The 21,703-nt window shown below is 38.6% G+C and overlaps 2 protein-coding genes and 1 long non-coding RNA gene across 14 annotated transcripts in view; 2 read left to right on the top strand and 1 right to left on the bottom strand.

The window, feature by feature from the left end:
- The first annotated feature begins 154 nt into the window (after nt 1–154).
- BAG2 (BAG cochaperone 2) lies at nt 155–12,713 on the top strand. Its single transcript, XM_015448811.3, has 3 exons — nt 155–641; nt 9,826–9,935; nt 11,560–12,713. Exons 1-3 carry the CDS (start codon nt 529–531, stop codon nt 11,970–11,972), a joined length of 636 nt encoding a protein of 211 aa, XP_015304297.1. The 5' UTR covers nt 155–528; the 3' UTR covers nt 11,973–12,713.
- LOC135970314 (uncharacterized) lies at nt 692–3,650 on the top strand. The gene is made up of 2 exons (XR_010586007.2): nt 692–2,238; nt 3,278–3,650. It is a non-coding gene; the product is annotated as an uncharacterized lncRNA (long non-coding RNA).
- A 2,054-nt stretch (nt 12,714–14,767) lies between the features above and the next one.
- The window catches only part of RAB23 (RAB23, member RAS oncogene family), a 35,494-nt gene continuing 28,558 nt past the window's right edge, over nt 14,768–21,703 (bottom strand). For 8 of the 12 annotated variants that reach the window (XR_012433722.1, XM_045390250.3, XM_005552645.4 and 5 more), the window contains 2 exons: nt 21,610–21,702; nt 14,768–18,364 (listed from right to left, as the gene is read on the bottom strand). Coding sequence is in view for 7 of the 12 variants with exons in the window: in XM_045390250.3 (XP_045246185.1) it covers nt 18,225–18,364; nt 21,610–21,702 (233 nt within the window). In the remaining 5 variants the exon portion in view is untranslated. The remainder of the gene's footprint in view (nt 18,365–21,609; nt 21,703) is intronic. The other 4 variants (XR_012433724.1, XR_012433723.1, XR_012433721.1 and 1 more) reach the window with 1 other exon arrangement.

Here is a 21,703-nt window from a genome sequence, read left to right as displayed (position 1 = left end):
GCAATACACCCACAACCCATCGACCGATAGGAACCTTCGTGTGGGGGAAGTTGGTTACTTTTAGGCTGCACGAAGAGGCGGGGCCACGCGGGGCGGAGCTGGGGGTGGTCTGTGGGTCCGGGCGGGCTTCGGGTAGTTCCTGGGTCCGAGGAGCAGACGATCCGCTGGCCACATTAGGCGCTCAGTCTCTGCGTCTGCCCCTCCCCGTGCCTCAGAGACTTGCGCTCCCCAGGCCCGAGCCCCTATCGGCCCATCCTCGAGCCCCTGTGGCCCGCGAACCTCTTAATTCCAGCCGCTGCAGCCCCCTCCCAGGCCCGGCGTCCCCGAGCCCCGCGGGCGCCGCGCCTGCCCTTCTTTGGCCACGCGGCAGCCGCGGTGTCGGCGAGTCCTCCCGGGTTGCCCCCGCGGGCGTCAGAGGGAGGGCGGGCGCCCGCGTGGTGACGGCGACGCCTGCAGCCCGAGGAGCGCTCCACTCGCCGCCGCCGGAGGGGCCGGTGACCTCTCGGCTGCCCCGCGTCGGAGGCTTAGATGGCTCAGGCGAAGATCAACGCTAAAGCCAACGAGGGGCGCTTCTGCCGCTCCTCCTCCATGGCCGACCGCTCCAGCCGCCTGCTGGAGAGCCTGGACCAGCTGGAGCTCAGGTGAGCCGCGGGCGGGCGGGCGGTCTCGGGCGTTCTGCTCGCCGCGCGGGCGGTTAGCGGACGGAGGCCGCGTGTGGCGGGCCGGGCCCTGGGGCACAGTGAGGCTGCGGCAACAGAAGTTGCTTGTTGAGATTTGTTGTGGATGGACGTGGTGTAGTTTTGTTTATTTCTTGGATTTTCTCCCCTTGTCCAAGAGAAAACGCATTGTAAGCTAAACCTGTGAGGGCGTGATGGTGGCCACACTTTGATTAACTTACCTAGGTGTTGGGGAGCAGGAAAAAGAGGAGATAAAAGTTAAGAGGTGAGATTCCATGCGATTAACGACTGTGGCAGCGTGGGTCTGCAGAGCTTCTAGAACCTTCTGTGTGGCCCCAAATGTTTTTAACTTACTCTTCTCCCGTCATACATTTTTAAGGGAGGCAGCAGTTTACAGTGGCCCTCCACGTGAAGTTAAGTTTCCTTGCTTCAGAACACTTAAAAGAGCAAAAATGAATAAAACAAAACCAACCCAGCAATCCATTGAGACCAAAGATTAGAGAGGAGTGAGGGGTAGGCAGTAAGTTACCGGGTGCTTCGTGCAGTAAAGACGTTGCGGCTTCTCTTTATCCCCTGACCTGGCGGACGGGATTCCGCGGTTCCGTTTGTCTCTCAGTATTTATTGGGCACCTCCCTACATAGAAGACGAAGTGTTAGTCACTGGCCTGAAAGTATGAAAAGATAGTTTTCCCTTTTTCTTGCTTAAGATTTTATTAGGTAATATAGTAGTAGACTTGTACAGAATTTCTAAACAATATAATGTTAATAGATTTTTGGAAAGACTTTAACGGTATATTGAAAAGTTTTATCTACTTCCTGTGAACGTTTGTCTCAAGTTACTGTGTAAATTTTGTGAGCAACTGTAGTTAAAAGAAAACCTTGTTAGGCACCTGGAATTCCCTGAAACTGTACACAGGAGTTGGTTCCATAGTTTTCTCTAGGTTGTGCATGAGCAAAGAAGCATGTGAGCCAAAAAGTTCAGGAAACACTGCATGTGTGTTTTATCTCCCTCCATTAATACACCCAAATATGAAGTGTCCGTTTGCCGAGAAAATACTTCAAAACCACGGCATCTCTTTTAACAAGTAAGGCATTATTATTGTTACTATTGGGAGAAAAGAGCCAGAGAGTGAGAGATTCTCCGCTCAAAATAATTTCTTGGATGGCAGCAGAGAAACCTAAGCCCTACACGAGGTTCTGGGGTTCCACTCAGAATGAGGCAAGTGGAAGAGAGAAATAATGCTTCCTCATGGATTTTCACAATACTAGCAAACCTGACCCGTTCCACTCCCAGAAAAAGTAAAGCGCAAGTAGAAATTGGTGGCCTCAGTTACTGGAAGTCCCTCTAACTGATGTTTCTTTTTAGGGAGCCGCATAACAAGTAACACACCTCTCTCCATGTCTTCAGAACGTTGAGGGCATGTTCTCAACCACTTCACTCGCTCTCCCCTAGTTAGAAAGAAAAGATTTTTTCCTAAAGGAATGGGTAGGATGTTACTCCACCCCGCCTTCCTTCAAGCTGAGTCATTGTCCTCAAACTTGAATTAATGCCTCACATGTGGTAGGTACAAAAGCCCTCTGAAGTGCTCCTCTTAAAAAGAAAGCCTCAGGTTTTGAATATTATTATATTCTAATGTTTGATTAATGTAAAATGAATTCTGATTACTGCACATCAGTGATTAAATTACAACTTGCTTAATTAACATTTGAGCTGAGGAGAAAAGTGATTAATATGTGGCTGTTCATTTCAAGGACTTTTTTTAGTAATTCTAGACTTTTGTAGGCCTTTTTTTTCTTTTTAAAAAAGTAATACTAGCTGAAAAGGAAGGATTTCCTAAGGTAAGCAAAAATAGAGAAAAATGCTAACATTGATCCTATTAAAGTGTTTTTTTGAAACCACATGGGCAATGGCATAGAACACTACACTATTAAAAACTAGAATCATGCGTACAAGATCGATTTTTAAATGAAAACATGAAACTCATATGTAATTTTGCTCTAATAGTTTGATTTTATGTTAACTAATAAAGTAGTGTAACTGGGTAGAATAAAACCTTACCGTTTGTACTTAGAAGTGTGCACGTAATGTTCCCTAACCACATCATCCTGTCAATTGTGGAAGAAATTTCATACTTCATGACCTGGAGTATGAACTGATCTACATGATTAAAATGTTTGGCAGCAGTTCTACAAACTGTTAAAGGATTTCCATTTATCTCTAATGGAATTTATCAGTACACTAGCCCTTTTTTTAGACTGCATTTTGTCTTCTGTATTTCTTCCTTCTACAGAGGTGATTCCCTTTTCTCCCTGTTTTTATGATCAATTCTAAATGGAGTCTGAGTTTTGCATTCCTCAGTGGCTCAAACCATCTTGCTTATTGTTACTTTTTAACAATTATTGTAATTTATAAAAAATACTATATTACAATTTTATATATATATATATATATATATATATATATATAATGTTTTCATCCACAGTTCCTGGCTCATAACTCCCATAACCCTTGTGACAGTCTTACGTTATAATGTTGGGGTGCTTTAGGCCTCAGGAAAAAGTATCTCTGTCTGACCTTCTTTCGCCTGCCTTGTTTCTAGTCTGATTGTGGGTCAAAAGACCCTCATTCCAGAGAGGGTCCTGTCCCATGCCCTGGAGGAAGGAATTCAACACCCAGAGGCCAAGAAGAATCTGAATAGACTGGTCTTGTGTTAGAGTGAGAGCATACCCATTTTGTCCAGTCACATTTCTACATGGTTATCATTCATGCTTATATAATGAAGCAAGCCTCCCTAAGAACCCGAAAGGACAGGGTTTGGAGAGCTTCCAGATAGTTGGACATGTGGAGGCTCCTGGAAGGTGATGTGCCCAGGGACGGCATGGAAGCTTTGTGCCCCTTACTCCTTGTACCTCACGCTACACATCTCTTCATCCATGTCCTTTGTAATACCCTTTATAATAAACTGGTACATATAAGTAAGTGTTTCCCTGAATTTTGTGAGCTGCTCCAGCAAGTTAAACCCAAAGAGGGGGACATGGGAACCCCAATTTGAAGCCAGTTGGTCGGAAGTTCTGGAGGCCTAGACTTGCAGCGGTGGGGAGTGGGGTCTTGGGGACTGAGCCTTCAACTTGTGGAATCTGACACTGTCCAGGTGTAGATAGTACTGGAACTGAGTTGGAGGATACTTAGCTGCTGTCCACTGCTTGTTGGTGGGGAAAATCCCCCACATATTTGGTCACAGTAGTCTTCTGTGTTGTTACAGTGTGAGAGCAGAGGAAAAACACAGTGTGAAAGTCTTTTCTAAAACACATGCTATTGTTTATTCATTTAATGTACATGGACTATATGCCAGGCCCCATGTCTTTGTGGAAGTTACTATTATCACCATTCTACAGATAGGGAAACTGACGCTTAGAAGCTTAAATGACTTGTCCAAAGTCACACAACTAGAAAGCAGTAAACTCCACATTTGAACCCAGGAAGCCTGGCTCTCCAGGCTCTAATACTTTATGCCTGAATTTTCTTAAATATGTCACATTTCAAAATGTAGGAATGATATATGGATGAATAGATGAGTTTCCTCAAAGAGATAAAAATTCAATCTAAATTGGCCTTAAATTCAGGGGCTACTGAACACCCACTATGTGCTAGGTATTGGGTAGCTCATAGAAAGCTCAAGATGGTAATGAAGATGTTTGGGAGATGGGTTTTGGAGACTGGCAGGGGGGAAAATCATAGGACTGGGAGATTGGGTTGTTACGTGTTTCCCAAAACTTATGACATAGTGGCTCCTTCTGCCTTCCTGTCATTCTTTCGTTGTGGCTTAACCTGCACCCAGGTAGTGAAGGGCTGGGGTCGGGGGTGATAGGGATCATTCGTCTGGCTTAAAGTTTCATGTTAGGGTGTGCCTGTGTTCCAGGAGTCACAAAACAAGATGGCATCATAGTTAATATCGTATAACAGCCTGTAATTTAAAAGAACGCTTAATATACGTTGTTATTTGAAACTTTAAAAACTCTTTGAGTTAGGTGGAGGGCACATGCTCTCTCTCCTAGAAAGGAGGGAAGTGGGGTCCATAAGGATGAAGTGGCTTGCCTAAGGACATGCCACTGAAGAGTGGCTCTTCACACTAAAAACACTAGTCCCTTCTTTTACACCAAAATGTCTTGACAGTAAATGTAATTTAATATTTTGGCAATTAGGGAAACCCTTCAGAATTTTACATTGCCTAAAAGTGATCATTATAGCATTCTTTTGATATAGGAGTACGGAATAAGAGACAGAACTATGAGTTTAAGAACCTGTTTTAGGCCGGGCGTGGTGGTTCACTCCTGTAATCCTAGCACTTTGAGAGGCCGAGGTGGGCAGATCACCTGGGGAGGTCAGGAGTTTGAGACCAGCCTGGCCAACATGGTAAAAACCATCTCTAATAAAAAATTCAAAAATTAGCCAGACATGGTAGTGCATGCCTGTAGTCCCAGCTACTTGGGAGGCTGAGGCAGGAGAATCACTTGAACCCTGGAGGTAGAGGTTGCAGTAAGCTGAGATCACACCACCGCACTCCAGCCTGGATGACCAAGCAAGACTCCATCTCAAAAGAAAAAACAAACCTGTTTTAGAAATTATTTCTTTCAAATCATGGTATGAGCATTTGCCATTTTCCCTCCTTTTTATGAAAGCACAAATTCTCATTAATAAATAAGCCCACATTCATAATGGTAAGAATATAATAGCTATTATTACTATAAATACATGCCAGTGCCAATTCTAGACACATTATACATATTAACTTGTGTGTGTGTGTAATTTTTTTAGTCAGTGCTATCAGTCAGTTACACTCTACCTGCTTTACTTCATTTAGTCACAAGCACTGTTTCCTTATTATCCCTGTTTCATAGGCGACTGACCCCTTTGCACAGCTAGTAGTGGCACTGCTGGCGCAGTTATCACTGCATACTGTATTAGCTGACATATTAATAGTAGCCACAGTTTAGGCAAAATTGCTGTTGTACTCCCCTAAGTCTCCCAGCAGTTTGCTGTTTTGATACTGAGGCTGCAGAGGTTTGTGAGGTGCCCAAGACCTGGGGGCTAGCTGAGGATGCATGCGCTCCGGTTTTGTCTTCCTATTGAGTACTCTAAAATGTCTTTTTGTCAAAGCCTGCTTAGTTGTGATTTCATGCAGAGAGTTTTACAGGAGCACAGCCCAGGCCAGCCTTGATGTGAGGAAAAGTTCTTTCCCAATTTGGACGTGTAGCTGCTTCCAGGATCTGTTAGTAAAAACAGAACTGCCCCTCTCCGCCAAGAAAAGTGTTGTCAGATGAGATATTAAGAAACATGAAGGATAAAGTGAGATGGTCCAACATTTCTCTAACCAGAGTTCCAGAAGAAAATAATAGAATGGGAGACAGGGAATATTCAAAGATACAACGGCCAAGAATTTTCTAGAACTAATGGAAAAATTGTAGACAAAAGACATGTATATGAGTTTAAGGATAGCAATAGCTGATGAACAATACAAACATTACTTAAATTAAGTAGAGCTCTAGGTTCAGCTTTTTAAAAGAAAAAATGTAAAATATGAGGTAGTCCAGAGAGTAAATGGATGTACCAGGGCCAAAGGGAGCATGAATTGCCTTAAGGGAGGGGATAGGGGAAGCTAAGGAAACAATTCCTGCCAGTGATTGGGTTTTGAAAAGGAATCACCCAGTAGACAAGGGTCAGGGAGAAAGAATGCTACCTGAAGAGGGAATCGGACATGAAAAGCCCATGTTGCCAAATAAACCCTGAGATCTTTACATTCTGGGAATGACATTTTACCTTTGCATGAAATGAAAAAAGTATACATAAAAATGTATATAAGAAGGTCTATAAATGATAAAATCTGGTTTTCACAGGGATAATGCCCTGGTAATTTCTATTATGTATTTTAAAAAGCCTTGTGGGGTTGGGGGGGGTCCCAAAAACACAAAATTTAGCAGTTCCATCTAATTATTTGGTGTCATTTAATGATAAAATATTTTTTCATATGAATGATAGGCTTATTATTTTTTTCTAGAATGTCTTTTTTTATCTATTTTGTTAAGAACATGAACTTATTGCTGTAACTCGTAAATGAAACCTTCCTTTTCAGAATAGTGTTGTTCTCTCTTATCATCTTACAATTGAATACCAGCCGAAGAAGTGTTGAAAAATTAATCTCTTCTTTCAGCATCTTCTCATTTACCAATCAAATGATTCACCTGTGTCATTTGTCTAAATATTGGAGTCATGGTTTGTGCTTTTAGCATAAATATTTAGTGCCAACTCAGTCTCTTTCCTATGTTCTGGGCCCTAGTTTATCTTTCTGAGAGATTGCTAATGTAAAATGTTTAAGTAAATAGTGAATGGTCCTGGAATAGGGCCTGATACTTGCATTACTGTTACTTTGTAGAATATTGTATTTTGATTGTGTTCTCTAGCCAAATTTGTCACATGAGATTCTTCCCAGTTCTTTGCTTTTAGTGGCTCTTATAAACACAGACTTTGACATATATTTAATATCTTGAAGAATAAAGATATCCTGTGATGTTACAGCCTGTCAGTACTATTTTGGGGTATAACAGGTGGGTAACCGAAGGGGAAAAGGCACGTGTGTGCTTGGGGTAGGGGGAAGATCCTTTTATGGAATTGAACATGCTAAAACATTGGTGAAGTTGTTCTTTCTGTGCACACTTAAGACAGCAGTTAGGATTAGATCTCTAATCCTAATGAACTTCTAAGACCATCCAAATACTGGGAATAGGTCTGTCACTATTTCATTTTGCAAAAGTTGGCAACTTACTGTAATTCATAATAATAAGGTACCCTGGAAGTATACAACATGTTAAATATACAATATGTATATTTTTATTTTGCTCTCATGATTCCCCAGCTTAGTTTTTTAGTGACTGGGCACAATTATGTGTATGTATAGTGTGAGTGCATGTGTGTGCAGTTGAGTGAAGTGGGGAAAGTAGCGCTTCTATAGTTTGATGAGGGTTTTACACAAAAAAGCCACAGAGACTTTCCCTTAAATTTGGGAAAAGACAAAGATACCCCCATCATTGCCACTGTTTAATACAGTACTGAAGGACCTTTTCTTAAAAAAAAAAAAGTAATAGAAAAGTAATAGGATTGGGAAGGAGGAAATAAAAACTATGGATGATATGGATATGATCATTTACCTAGAAGAACCAACAGAATCAACAGACTGAACACTAAAATGAATACATGTAAATCAAGGTCGCCAGTGACAAGATAAACCTACAAAGACAACACTTCTCAAACCAGTAAAAATCAACTAGAAAATACAAATTCACAAGAGCAACAATATCTACAAAGACTACTATGAAGAATACATGAGAACTCTATAGAAGATCTGAATAAATGAAGAGACATATATCATGCCCTTAAACAGAATGACGTTATAAAGATGTCGAATTTCTCTCATTTTTTGAGAAACACAATAAACGTACCCTAGAATTTATATGGAGAAGTAAAAGTCCATAAATAGCTAAGTTATCTTTAAAGAAGATTGAGGGGCATGTTCTATCAAATATTAAAGTATAGTACAAGGCTAGTGCTATAAACAAACAAAACAAAACTGGGCACTAGTATAAGAACAGTTAAATACACTAATGCATGGGATAGAGATTTTAGAGAGAAACTTAATACGCATTCGCTAGGGGAAAGATGGATTGTTTGGTAAATAATGTTGGGGAAAATGGCTATTTGAAAAAAAACAACATTCTTAACTAACTACATACAAGGGTTGATTCTAGGTGGATTAAAGACATAAGGAAGGTAGAACTATAAAGTTAATAAGAGAAAATATAGGAAAATATGACCAAGGGGTAGGGGGAAGACCTTAGGTCAAAACTTCAAAAGCATAAGCTATAAGGCAAAAAAAAAAAAAAAAAAAAGATGAATTGGATCACATCAAAATAAGAGTCTCTCTTTAGTGCCAGACATCCCAGACGTGGTTCATATAAGAGAGGATGAGAGATGGCTGCAATGTCTGTAACCAACAAGAATTTCTTGAGTATACAAATCAGCAAGGGGACAGTAACTCCTGTTTAAAAATAGAAAAACAAAATAGGAAAAGTCTATGAATAGGCTAACAAGGATACAAAGAGATGTCTGAAATTATTAGGAAAACGCAGGTTAACCTGACATACTTCTACTACACTGGCAGCAAATAGAAAGTTGGCAAATGCGGAGTGTTGGTAGGGATATGGGGACTCCTGTGCTTTGCTGTGGAGAATGGACAGGTACAGGTATTCTGCAGAATAATCATAGTACTAAGTCAAAAGCGGAGTACACATACCCTTTATCTCAGCAATTCTGTCCTGGTATATGTCCTAAGGAAATCCTCACCAAGATCCAAAGGGGAGATGTATTCATAGAAGTGTTATTTGTAGTAATAAGAAGTTGGTAGACAACCTGAGTGTCCATCTCTGGGAGAGTGGAGAAGGAAAAGCAGGTAGGTATACACATGGAGTATTATAAAATATGTAGCACCAACTGATTAAAAGTACACATAGGGGGCTGGGTGTGATGGCTCACACCTGTAATTCCAGCACTTTGGGAGGCTGCGGTGGGCAGATCACTTGAGGCCAGCAGTTTGAGACCAGCCTGGCCAACATGGCGAAACCCCGTCTCTACTAAAATTACAAAAATTAGCTGGGCCCGGAGGCTGAGGCATGAGAATCAGTTGAACGCGGGAGGTAGAAGTTGCAGTGAGATCGTGCCACTGTGCTCCAGCCTGGGGGACAAAGCAAGACTGTCTCCAAAAAAAAAAAAAAAAGTACACATAGGATCCTGGATGCTAAGTGAAAAAATAAAAACAGAATGAGATATAAATTCAAAATATACAAATAATACAGATCTTGTAAAAACAAATACTATTAATTAGATAAACACTAAATAGAATTGCCTCATGAGCTGGAAGGAAAATAGGAGAAAGGCAAGTGGATAAAAAATAGAAAAATGAAAGAATTTTAAAGCAGAAATGAAGAAGTTTTGAAAAGTTTGGTGATCTTTAAACTTGATTTGGGTTGAATGAGAGATAAAATTAATAGGAAGAACATCCTGCATACAATAACCGTTTTGTTTTCCCAATTTCTATAGGGTTGAAGCTTTGAGAGAAGCAGCAACTGCTGTTGAGCAAGAGAAAGAAATCCTTCTGGAAATGATCCACAGTATCCAAAATAGCCAGGACATGAGGCAGATCAGTGACGGTGAGAGCCATCTCCACAGAAGGGGCTCGTCTTTTACACTCCTTTAAAGAGTTTATGATAAGTGTGGGTCAATTTTTGCTTGACTTTCGGTATGCGTATACTAGGCCACAGCATTTAATGTGAGCCACAGAGAGCAGCTGCAGCTGTCAGTTTATTATAGCAGCCACTTACTCAGAGATTTCTTCCAGCATGCTCTCTACCCCAAGCCATGGCTGGGAGAGATAGGAAAAAGCCTGCAAGCTCAGAAGAGCTGGCCCCAAGCAGTAAGGCCATGTGTTTTATCCCAGGTTCACACTCCTAACTTCAGTTCTTCACAAGTTACTGGACTGCAAGAGATTAAAAAACACAGAGGAAAAAGGGTGAGAATGGAAGCAGAGAAGTAGAGACCAAAAAAAAAAAAAAAAAGATGAATTGAGGTACAACATAAAGAGAGGGACAAAATGCAGAGAAAATGAGGAAACTTGTAGGACCAGTAAAAGGCATGAATGTAAAAATGTGCTGTCATTTTCTTTTTTCTTTTTATGAGATGGAGTTTCACTCGTCACCCAGGCTGGAGTGCAGTGGCGCGACCTTGGCTCACTGCAACCTCCGCCTCCCGGGTTCAAGTGATTCTCCTGCCTCAGTCTCCTGAGTAGCTGGGATTATAGGCGCCTGCCACCACGCCTGGCTAATTTTTGTATTTTTAGTAAAGACAGGGTTTCACCATGTTGGCCAAGCTGGTCTCGAACTCCTGACCTCAGGTGATTTTGCCTGCCTCGGCCTCCCAAAGTGCTGGGATTACAGGCATGTGACATCACGCCTAGCCTGTGCTGTCATTTTCATGTGAAGAACATGTAATAGGTAGGAATAGGTCACTTGTGATTTTCTTTTTATTGGCACTGGACTTCCTACTTGGGCTCCTTTGGTGCCACACAGGCCACATGTTACTGGGCCAAGTGACTGGTGAGATAAGTAAGCAATCTAAATCCAGATCAAAACTGTTACACATCTATGGTAGGCCATGATCTAGTCTCTACACTGTCCTGCCCAAAGATCAATGAATTAGGAAGTTACAGAAGCAGGAGATTGCTGACTTTTTCATATAAATAATGAAATGTTGATAGAGCTCCTCATGCCGGTCAAGACTTTAGACCACTGTCCTGTTTCTATCTGGAGAAGCATGAAGTCAGTGCCTAGTATTGATGCCAGCTTATCTTCTATCATGGCTATATTTTCTCAACCAAAATTTGGGGCAGTGTATTCTGATAAATGCACATGTCGTTATGGAGAGATCTGGGACATCTGATCTCTGGAGCTGTACCCAACATAAATCCTATATGTGCTTACTGCTCAAAGGGTTAAGACTTGATCTCCATCCCAGTTACAAATGCATACCTACCCAAACTTTTGCAAACATGCCAATTTGAGAAGTCATCTAGTATCCCATATATAAAGATTGTCAGGAAATGGTATTCTACAACCTCTCTCTGTAATCTAATACATTTCATCAGTTAATCTTACATGCTATAATTTTAGCTTGTATCTTTAAAAAAATTTCATAGCAGATACTTAATACATTTAGTCACAAATGCCTTAATGTTCTTGACACAGATAAGTTTATGTCTCATATTGATTGACATTTTAGGAGAAAGAGAAGAATTAAATCTGACTGCAAACCGTTTGATGGGAAGAACTCTCACCGTTGAAGTGTCAGTAGAAACAATTAGAAACCCCCAGCAGCAAGAATCCCTAAAGCATGCCACAAGGATTATTGATGAGGTGGTCAATAAGTTTCTGGATGATTTGGGAAATGCCAAGAGTCATTTAATGTCGCTCTACAGTGCATGTTCATCTGAGGTGCCACATGGGCCGGTTGATCAGAAGTTTCAATCCATAGTAATTGGCTGTGCTCTTGAAGATCAGAAGAAAATTAAGAGAAGATTAGAGACTCTGCTTAGAAATATTGAAAACTCTGACAAGGCCATCAAGCTATTAGAGCATTCTAAAGGAGCTGGTACCAAAACTCTGCAACAAAATGCTGAAAGCAAATTCAATTAGTCTTCAAACCCAACAGCATTTACACAATACACATGGTGTAAAAATGATAAAATACTATTTTAATTGATAACTAGTTCTTTATGTTAGATATAACCACTTAGTTGATACTGACAGTTGTTTCAGATGAGGAAAATATTCCATCAAGTATCTTCAGTTTTGTGAATAACAAAACTAGCAATATTTTAATTATCTATCTAGAGATTTTTTAGATTGAATTCTCATCTTGTACTAGGATCTAGCATATTTCACTATTCTGTGGATGAATACAGTTTGTGGGGGAAAACAAGTGTTCAGCTAGGGGCAAAAGCATCACTGCTTTTTCCTGTGCTTTGGCGTGGAATCACGCAGTCACCTTGGGCATTTAGTTGACTAGAAATTCTTTACCTTAAGCAGCACACACATTTACTACACACAGTGTTAACAAAGCACTGTGCTTAGAGGGATAAAAAGGAATCACAAAACAACAGTCTTTCCAAAGTTGTCTCATTCCTCAATGTTAAGGCATCTATATCAAATTATTTTGGATGTAAAGATTCCTGTGTCTCATAATATGAATGTATTTTTTGATATACAAGAAACTATGACATAAAATGTGAGAAAACCACCTATAATTTGCCACTGTGAACAATTATATATCTGCTTCATCTTTTCTCAAATGCATCAATTCTCTAGAATTCCTATATTGTAACTTGCCTTTTTAAAAAAGTTAGATGCTGATATAAAGCCTGCTTGTCAACTTAATGAGCTCTATTTTGTGTAGTTATATCTTTCTTTATCCATTCCCATCTTACGGACATTTAGGTTGCTTCCAGCTTGTTGCTATTACTGCAACATATTTTTGTACGCAGGGCTTTTTCCTTCTTTTGTTTTCAATTTTCTCTGTATAAAGGCCCAGCAGTGAATTATATTGGATCAAAGGGTATAGACATTTTCATGGCCTCACACACTTATTAAAAATTTTTTGTACAAAGGTTATAGCAATTTATACTTTTTTCAGTAAATAAAATATAGCTATTTCACTGAACTCTTTCCAGCACTGAGCATTAACACTTAGTTTGCATTTTGTTTACTAAAAAGGTTGACCAGTGTGTTGATTCTTCTTTTATCTGTGATAAAGTGAAGCAACTAGAGAACACTTATTTGTTTAAAGTAACTAGTCCTGTTGATATAAACGCAACAACTTCCCTAGATACTATTTTGAAATGAACACATCAATTTTTATTTCAATGTAGGTATTCTTCACACTGAAAAACCAAATCAGGATCCAAACTGATTTTATATATGTCTCTCTCTCTCAATGCAAGCAATATTGAACTTCTTTTTCTCTACAAAAATGCCAAGTTAGTCTCTTTATAAAAAGCAGTTAAAATCTGAAGACATTTGTGTTACTTCCTTTGCCAGCTCCAACTCTGCCTTATTTAAATCTTTCCATTTCATGGGAAACATTAATTCTATCTATGGCAAAGCCACTTGGTTTGTTAGCAGACTCTGATTTGCTGTCATCAGGCTGTGAGATGATTTTTTTGTGTGCATCATTTTTTTCTTGACCAGCTTTTTGAAAATTAAGAAATGGATAGTCAGGTTTTCTTCAAGTTCTCAAGTATTGTCAGCATTCGTAAATCCCTTCCACTCTGGGAACTACTACTGCTCCCTGCTTCCCATGGCTTCCACATCAGCCCAGGACTTTTTCTACCACAAATTATTCTGGTTCTGCCTCCTTGACCTTGGTATTCTTAGCATTGTTTTTCCCATTTTTTTTGCAATGGAGTTTTTTTTTGGAGGTCATTAATTTCTGATCACAGACTTGAAGAGCTATGATCCACATTTCCAAGCTGCTTGGGGTCCCTGGTTTGCAGTGTCTCCAGCATTCTGTACCTAGAGCCACATCTAAAGGGCAGGGAATCTCCAGTTTTTTTTTGTTTTGTTTTTTTTGAGTCTCACTCTGTCACCCAGGCTATCTGACAAGTAGAAGACATATCCACTGTAGCAAGGAACACTGTGGAGTATGAGTTAGAGAAAAGAGACTGTGAAGGAAAGGGAACAAACATTTTGTAGACGTTTAGTGTCGAATACATTTTAGGGAGGCAGTTTCTATAGTTTGTTTCGTTTACTTCATGAGGTTTCTTTTTGTTTTTTTTGAAACAGAGTCTTGCTCTGTTGCCCAGGCTGGAGTGCAGTGGCACGATCTCAGCTCACTGCAACCTCCACCTCCCAGGTTCAAGCAATTCTCCTGCCTCAGCCTCCCAAGTAGATGGGACTACAGGCGCACGCCACCATGCCTGGCTAAATTTTTGTATTTTTAGTAGAGACAGGGTTTCACCATATTAGCCAGGCTGGTCTCGAACTCCTGACCTTGTGATCCGCCTGCCTTAGCCTCCCAAAGTGCAGGGATTACAGGCATGAGCCACCACGCCTGGCCAATGTGTTGATTCTTAACATGTATTTTTATTTATAAGAATGGGAGTATAATTTATTTTCAAATGATGATCAATCTCCTGAGTCACATTTTTACCCTCATTTAAACTATTGTCTTTTATATAGACTGTAAGTGCATATAGAGTATGTTTTGCCCTATCTCAATTCCATACCATTCCCAGCATATAATAAACAATTTTAGGGTAGCCCTCCTGCCATTTCTTGTTAGCAGTGCTTTCAATATAATGAGGTTATTAACTATTGGCAGAGTATCTGAAATATGAAATAATTTTAGGTTGCTTTGATCTTTAAAGAAGTTGCATTATATATTTTACTATTTAGTTCCACACTGTTGATACAATCATACATATCACACAAAATTTTAGCTTTGAAATGCATTTATTTTTTGATTATTGGAATTCATCCTTCATGAAATTTTTATTGAGTAGTGTGTTTTAAATTAAGCTCCAGAGTATAACTGCAACCAAATAGCAATCCATACAAGTGGTTTTCCATTCAAATTTACAAAAGCATTATTTATTAGTAACAAAAATATAGAAGGAATTCAGTTTTCCTTTTATCCCAAATTTTTATTTTTAAAAGACCATTTACTAACATCCTACTGTAGATATTTTGAGAGAGAGATGAAAAGAAGTACCACCTAATGAAGATTATTATAGCCAAATCATCCAGTTAGCCAGGAGTTTTATGATTGAATATTTCAGAGTCTACTGCCGGTTTTAAATATTTTGTTAGCAAATGAATTCATCTGTATGATGATAGACTTACATGTTTTATAGCTGAAAACGTAAGGAGTGACAATAGTACACATGACATTCTTAACAGTTAAAACTGAGTAAGTCCTGTTCATTAGGTAGGTGTCACGTGGAACAAGCTTTCACCTCATCAGTTCATTTTGTTTTCAGAGAAACAGACAGACTAATGACAGATTAATGGGAACATTTTATCAGGTTACCAGTAACTATTCCAAAGGTTTTGAAAAGGATGCTAATAATTAACAATATCTTATATTAAAAAGGTCCAATACTAAGTTGGGACACTAGGTCCTAAGGCCAACTCCCTATTCTAAGATCTTCAGAAAAGGTCCAATTTCCTAAAACTCACAGGTCCAAGGAGTACATGTTGAGAGTTCTTTCTGAGCACTGCACTGCCAACTTCTAAAGCAACCACCTAAAACTTCACTCCATAATGAGGAAAGCTTTCATCCTCTTTTTGGTAGTTTTAGCTTTATTTTGAAAAAATACATGTGTGCTATCAACTTTGGGCAGATACAAAGGAAATCATTTAACCTGGTTTTATTTAACTATATTGCCTTATGTGGGTTATTCTGTATACTATTTAATTCATAGAGACTGGAAAAGGAAAGGGAAACCTGAGGAACTTGGAAATACTGCAATTATTCCACAGCAATGTGTCTATGCAAAAGATTAGCCGTAATGTTAAAAAACTAGATTAGAGCACAAATGCACAATCACCTGGAATCTTGGAAAAGTTTTTCTTCAGTATACATGGTTTCATAAAATAATTAAAGTTATTTAAGAGAATGAAGGGTCTTGGAAAAAAAATGTCAATTTTTGAAAGCTTTAAGAATTGATTAAATTGAGAAATTAACATATGGCTGACTTTCAGGACTACTTAATTATTTTAAATGACTAATTATGGTTAGTTTTAAAATACGGCAGTGCAAATTAAAAATTCAAATATGTAACAAAGATCTCTCTTCAGTTCTTATTTTAAAAAAGATAAAACTAAGTACATAAAATTATATTGCAAATATTACAGGAACTGCAACTATCCTCAGAGATTACTTTTTTAAATATAGGTAACATGCCTTTAGCCACACAACTAATATGAAAAACAACTAGAACACATATAACAAGTGATTTTTCTGCCAATAAAGACCAAAAGACTATTTACTGTAAAATATTATTTTGTGCAAAAATTAAAGAGACAATTTGAAGAGAGTAGAAAAGATGACTCATTAGCAGTATCCACTGTTAGGAACTGAGTTTTGCCCCCAAAACCTATGTCATTGTCAGCAATGGGAGTGGTGACAACTGGTGACATAAGAATAAACATTTTATATTACTGTGAAATAGATAATGCCAGATCATTTCAATATAATGAAAAGCGAAATTTACTCTTTTTAGTTTTTTTATTTTTCAATCTAAAATGGCAAAGAGAACATTTACTTTTGATCACTTAACAAGGACACACCCAGGAAATTTGATTTTCTCAACATTTGGAGGACGAGGAGAGTGCAGATGGAAGACTTAAAAAACAAAAAACAAGAGAAACACGAAAGGCGTACGTAAAACATTTTTTAGTACAAATAATGAAAAATGACTTCATGACACATTTTCCAAGAAAAGTTATTTTTACATATTTTGAAATGCTGTAAAAACCAGGTATATTGAAAGGGGTTATTTATAGGTTAAAAATAAAGCCATTGATGAGTGATAATCAGTTTTCACAGAGTTCACGCAATTATCTTAGCTGGAAAGCTACTGTCCCAAGTGACAAAATTTATGCTCTGACACATGATTCCATGTTAAATCATTTTGTAAAAGAAATGATTTTGTATGTGGGACTGACAGCTCCTGAGAAAGTGCTATACAAACTGAAGGTTATAGAAATTTTGAAGTGATAATCTTAAAATACCATACAAAAATGTGTAAACAAAAGGATGGTTTAGAGTTGCAGGGCATTATAAAATCTGTAATTTTAGTTAAGACTAATAATAATATTTTTGTGCACTTTAAAAATGGTTAGTATAATCTTGTAAGTTCAAAGCTGGGTTCTCAGTGAGCAGCAAAAGGTGTTAGATGCATCACCACACTTCACAGGACCTCCTGAATGATTGCAGATGTGCTGTATACCTTCTTAAGGGGCTTTGGCTGACCTTATGACAGCAGGAGCTCACCATGCTTATGGGTGACTATACCAAAAAGATTTTGCAATAAGGCTCACCTGGGAGATGCTCTAGCATTCAAATTCCTATACTCCTCTTTTATCTATGCTGTCAGACGGAAACTGCTTACTGCTTTTAAAAGATATAATAAACTATAAATTCTGATAGTAAAGCACTATAAAAATTAGGTATGATATTTTTGGCACAAAGCGCTTTTTAAACCCAAGCTCATTTTGCAAAATATATGTCTAGAGTTTCTCATTTGAAAATAAAAACATATACACAATATGTAAATGGTTTTATAAGTGAATTAGAATGTACATTTTCTTAAATACTGCACATACCTTCAGCTTACTCCAGTACCAGACATCTGCATGCACAACTCACATTCTACATTACACAGATATTGCACAAGTACCAATGCCGAAATACTAATGCAGGCTGGCAAGATTTAGGGTTTACCTTTCAGTATTATTTTGTGAAAGTATTCAGATTCAATATTATTTCGCAGAAAAGCTAGATGATCAATTTCAGGAAAAGAATGCTATCCTTCCTTGATCCATAGTATTAAAATCTGTAACAATATATTTAGGCATTTCATTTATGTTTTCCAGCATTTAAAATTCAGCAAAACCTGTGTTTGAAATTTCTTATAGCATTCCTTTAAAAATAGGAGAAGCTTCGTCTAATGTAAAAAAAATTAAAGGAGTCCACAGGGCAATAATTTTTCCACCAGAGGTCTCACTCTACATTCTGAAAAGCACTGCAGAGCAATATTTAAGTCTGTCACTTTCAGGGAGCCATTAGGTGCAGTCTGCTGAAAACCTTGTAACATACCATGACAGCTGGATGGGTTTCTTAATGAACTGCACAATGTAATTCAATTATTTTCCACCCAAAACATCTTAGGGTATGCTACAGCTGCTAAAAGGATTTCTGTTTTTCTTGGTCCTTTGTTTGTTGGGTCTAAGATTGATGACATCTCCACCATTGAGGGTACTTGAATTCTGACCCGAGTGACTTCCACCAGATGTATTAAACACACCTGTATAAATTGAAGGAAAACAGTGATTGCCACTGACACGCCTCAGAGTTACCTGTTGCATCCAGCTTGTTAGTAAAAGTAATATTTTCAAGTATTTACAGTATCTTTACAATTGCAGTAAAATCCAACCAAATTTACCATCTTAACCATTTTTAGGCATACGGTTCAGTGGTATTAAATACATCTGTAATGTTGTGGAACGATCACCCCTGTCCATCTCCATAATTCTTCATCTTTAAAACTGAAACTCCATACCCATTAAACAGTAACTCCCATTCCCCCTCCCTGCAGACCTTAGCAACCACCCTTCTATGTTCTGTCTCTTATGATTTTAACTACTCTACCTTACATAAATGGAATAATAGTGTCTTTTTGTGACTGACTTATTTCATTTAGCATAATGTCTTCAAGGTTCATCCGACGTTAGAACCTGAAGCATTTCCTTCCTTTTTAACGGTGAATAATATTCCATTGCATGTATATACTACATTTTGCTTATCCATTCATACATCAATGGACACAGATTTATGATTTGAAGGCTTTTGTTTTAATAGCTAATACACATGGTACAAAGTTCCAAGGCTATAAAAGTGGTCACATTAGGGCTCTTTTTCACCCAGATTTTCACCCCTTGCCAGTTTTCCTCCTAAGGTACGCATGTTATTACTCTTCCTACTTATCCCTCCAGATACAATTTATGCATATATAAGCTAAAATGCATATATATTCTCTTTTCTACCTAAGTTGTGGCATATTCTACACAATGTTCTGCATCTTTTGACTAACAATTTATCTTTGACATTTGAAATCAGTAAATACAATAATTTTATTTATTTATTTTTTGGAGATGGAGTCTCGCTCTGTCGCCTGGCTGGAGTGCAGTCGCGTGATTTCAGCTCAAGTGATTCTCGCCTCAGCCTCCCGAGTAGCTGGGACTACAGTCATCCACCGTCACGCCTGGCTAATTTTTTGTATTTTATAGTAGAGACAGGGTTTCACTATGTTGCCTAGGCTGGTCTCAAACTACTGAGCTCAGGCAATCCACCCATCTGGGATTACAGGTGTGCTAGGATTACAGGCGTAAGCCACTGCGCCCGGCAAATGCGATAATTTTAATAACTTATTAACTTCACATCACTTCCTCAAGAATACCTAACTTTTAGTTAACAACAGTAACAACAGTATTTGTGAGGGGTGTGTGTGTTTTAATTTAAGAGACGGGGTCTTGCTCTGTCACCAGGCTGGAGTGCAGTGGTGCAATCATAGCTCATTGCACCCTTAAACTCCTGGGCTCCAGCAGTCTTGCCTCAGCCTCCTGGGTAACTGGGACTACAGGCATGGGAATGTGCCATCAGCTAATTTTTCCTTTTTTTTTAAGAGAGAGGATATTGCTATGTTGTCTAAGCTGGTCTCAAACTCTTGGCCTCAAGCAGTCCTCCTGCTTCAACCTCCCAAATAGCTGGGATTATAGGCATGAGCAACCACACCCAGCTATTTGTGAGATTCTGTGTTAATACTAGTAAGATAGGTTTTTCCTACTTGTGCTAAAACAGTGAAAAAGTGGCCCACAGATAAAAGTGATGAGTAGCTAAAAGATAACTTTATAGTTTCCATTTTGAACTGTGGTATTCACAAAATGAAATCTCCAATTTATGAATGATTTAGCATCCATGACACACAAAATTCTGGGCCAAAGATACTGTCAGGGATACAAAGGTGACTAAGACCACTTCTCACCTACAAGAAGTTTACAATGTAATAAGACAAGACAGTAAACAAGTAATGCCATAAGAAATTATGTGTTAAGTGTCATAAAAGAGACAAAATCTTACAGAAGGTTCAAAGGAAGGACAGATTGCATCTGATACATAAGAAAGGAAAAACTACATGAAGAAGGTAGAACTGGGCACTTGGCAATGCCCTGGACTTAGATGTCTATTCTTTTAGAAGATGGAGGCTGGGCAGTGGCTCACACCTATAATCCCAACACTTTGGGAAGGCGAGGCAGGAGGATCACTTGAGCCCAGGAGTTCAAAACCAGCCTGGGCAACACAGTGAGAGCGTGTTTCTTTAATTAAAAAAAGAAAGAAAGAAAGAAAAAGTATGGAGGCTGTGTGTTCTTCAGGCAGGCAGATACACAATTGAGAACTTTCTAGAAAGGCCTTGAGGAATGAAGTGTTCCTTCGACAGAAGATGGGAAAAAGGTCATTCTCAATAGAAGAAAAAAAAATGACCAAAAGTGAAGAAGCAAGAAAGCATGGGGCATACTCAGAAAAGATCAAGACCTCTGAGAGAACCAGTAAATGGTGTACATATATATAATGGTGTGGCAGGAGGCTGCACAGAAGGAAGGGCAAAACCATCTTTAAATGCTGGAATGAAGAGAATCTGCATTTACTTTGTTCCACAATAAGTCTTATTAGATAAAGCATTAATCAGTAGATATGAGGAAGACAAGAGTGGGGCCAAGGAGACCACACCAGGTAGAGGCTTACTGTAAGTGTCCTGTGTTCACAAAGCATTTAAGGTCTCTGATGGCAAGAAATTTTGCAATGAAAATGGCGAAGTCAGAAGGGAAAAAAAAAAGCCAGAATCCAGGAAAAATCTAAGTTAAAACAGGTCTAGAAAATAATGTGTTTGTTTCTATGTATGTACTGAAGGGGGACAGAATACAGATATGAATTCCTTAAGAGACTATACAAAAGATTTAGAACCAGCAACTTTGTCTCTCATTTTCCTGGAATCCAAAGCAAGAAGAGAGACATGGTCAGGCAGTTATTGTGTAAGAGAATACAACACACTTGTTCTTCAGGGAATGCTAAAGTTTGGCTAGCATTTAACATAAGAAAAAGCAAAATTAGTAATGGGTAGTAAGCAAGATGGTAAGAAAAGGAAAAGGTAAGAGCCGGTATAAGTATAGATTCAGAAGAATAAGTGTTATAAAGCTCCTTTATATACAGGACAGATCTTTACAAAAAGTCTTTATCTCTGCTGTGTTTAATCTATCAAATGGATTTATAAAATTCAATGGCAAAAAAAAACCCCATGAACGCAATATACCTTTTAACAAGAGACCTGACACTTATCAGTTTAATAATCAGAGTTATCAGTCTAATAATCACTTTTAAATCACATTTCTGAAAGAAATTAGCATATTATATGTATTTTTTAAAGTAAATATAATAATAATGAATGGAAAACAACCTTACCAAGTAAACATGGGCTAAAATGTCCTAGGTGCTTACCAATTTTGTTACTACTTGAATGCATTAGCTCTGGATCCTCAGCTATTTGTTGTTTGAGTTTCTGAAGGTATTTTTCAGCCAAATACTTAAAAAC

The sequence above is a fragment of the Macaca fascicularis genome, chromosome 4 (assembly GCF_037993035.2).
Source record: "Macaca fascicularis isolate 582-1 chromosome 4, T2T-MFA8v1.1".
In the NCBI taxonomy this organism is placed as follows: Eukaryota; Metazoa; Chordata; class Mammalia; order Primates; family Cercopithecidae; genus Macaca; species Macaca fascicularis.
The sequence above is the reverse complement of the archived record's forward strand: the minus strand, read 5'-3'. Positions and strand labels throughout refer to the sequence as shown.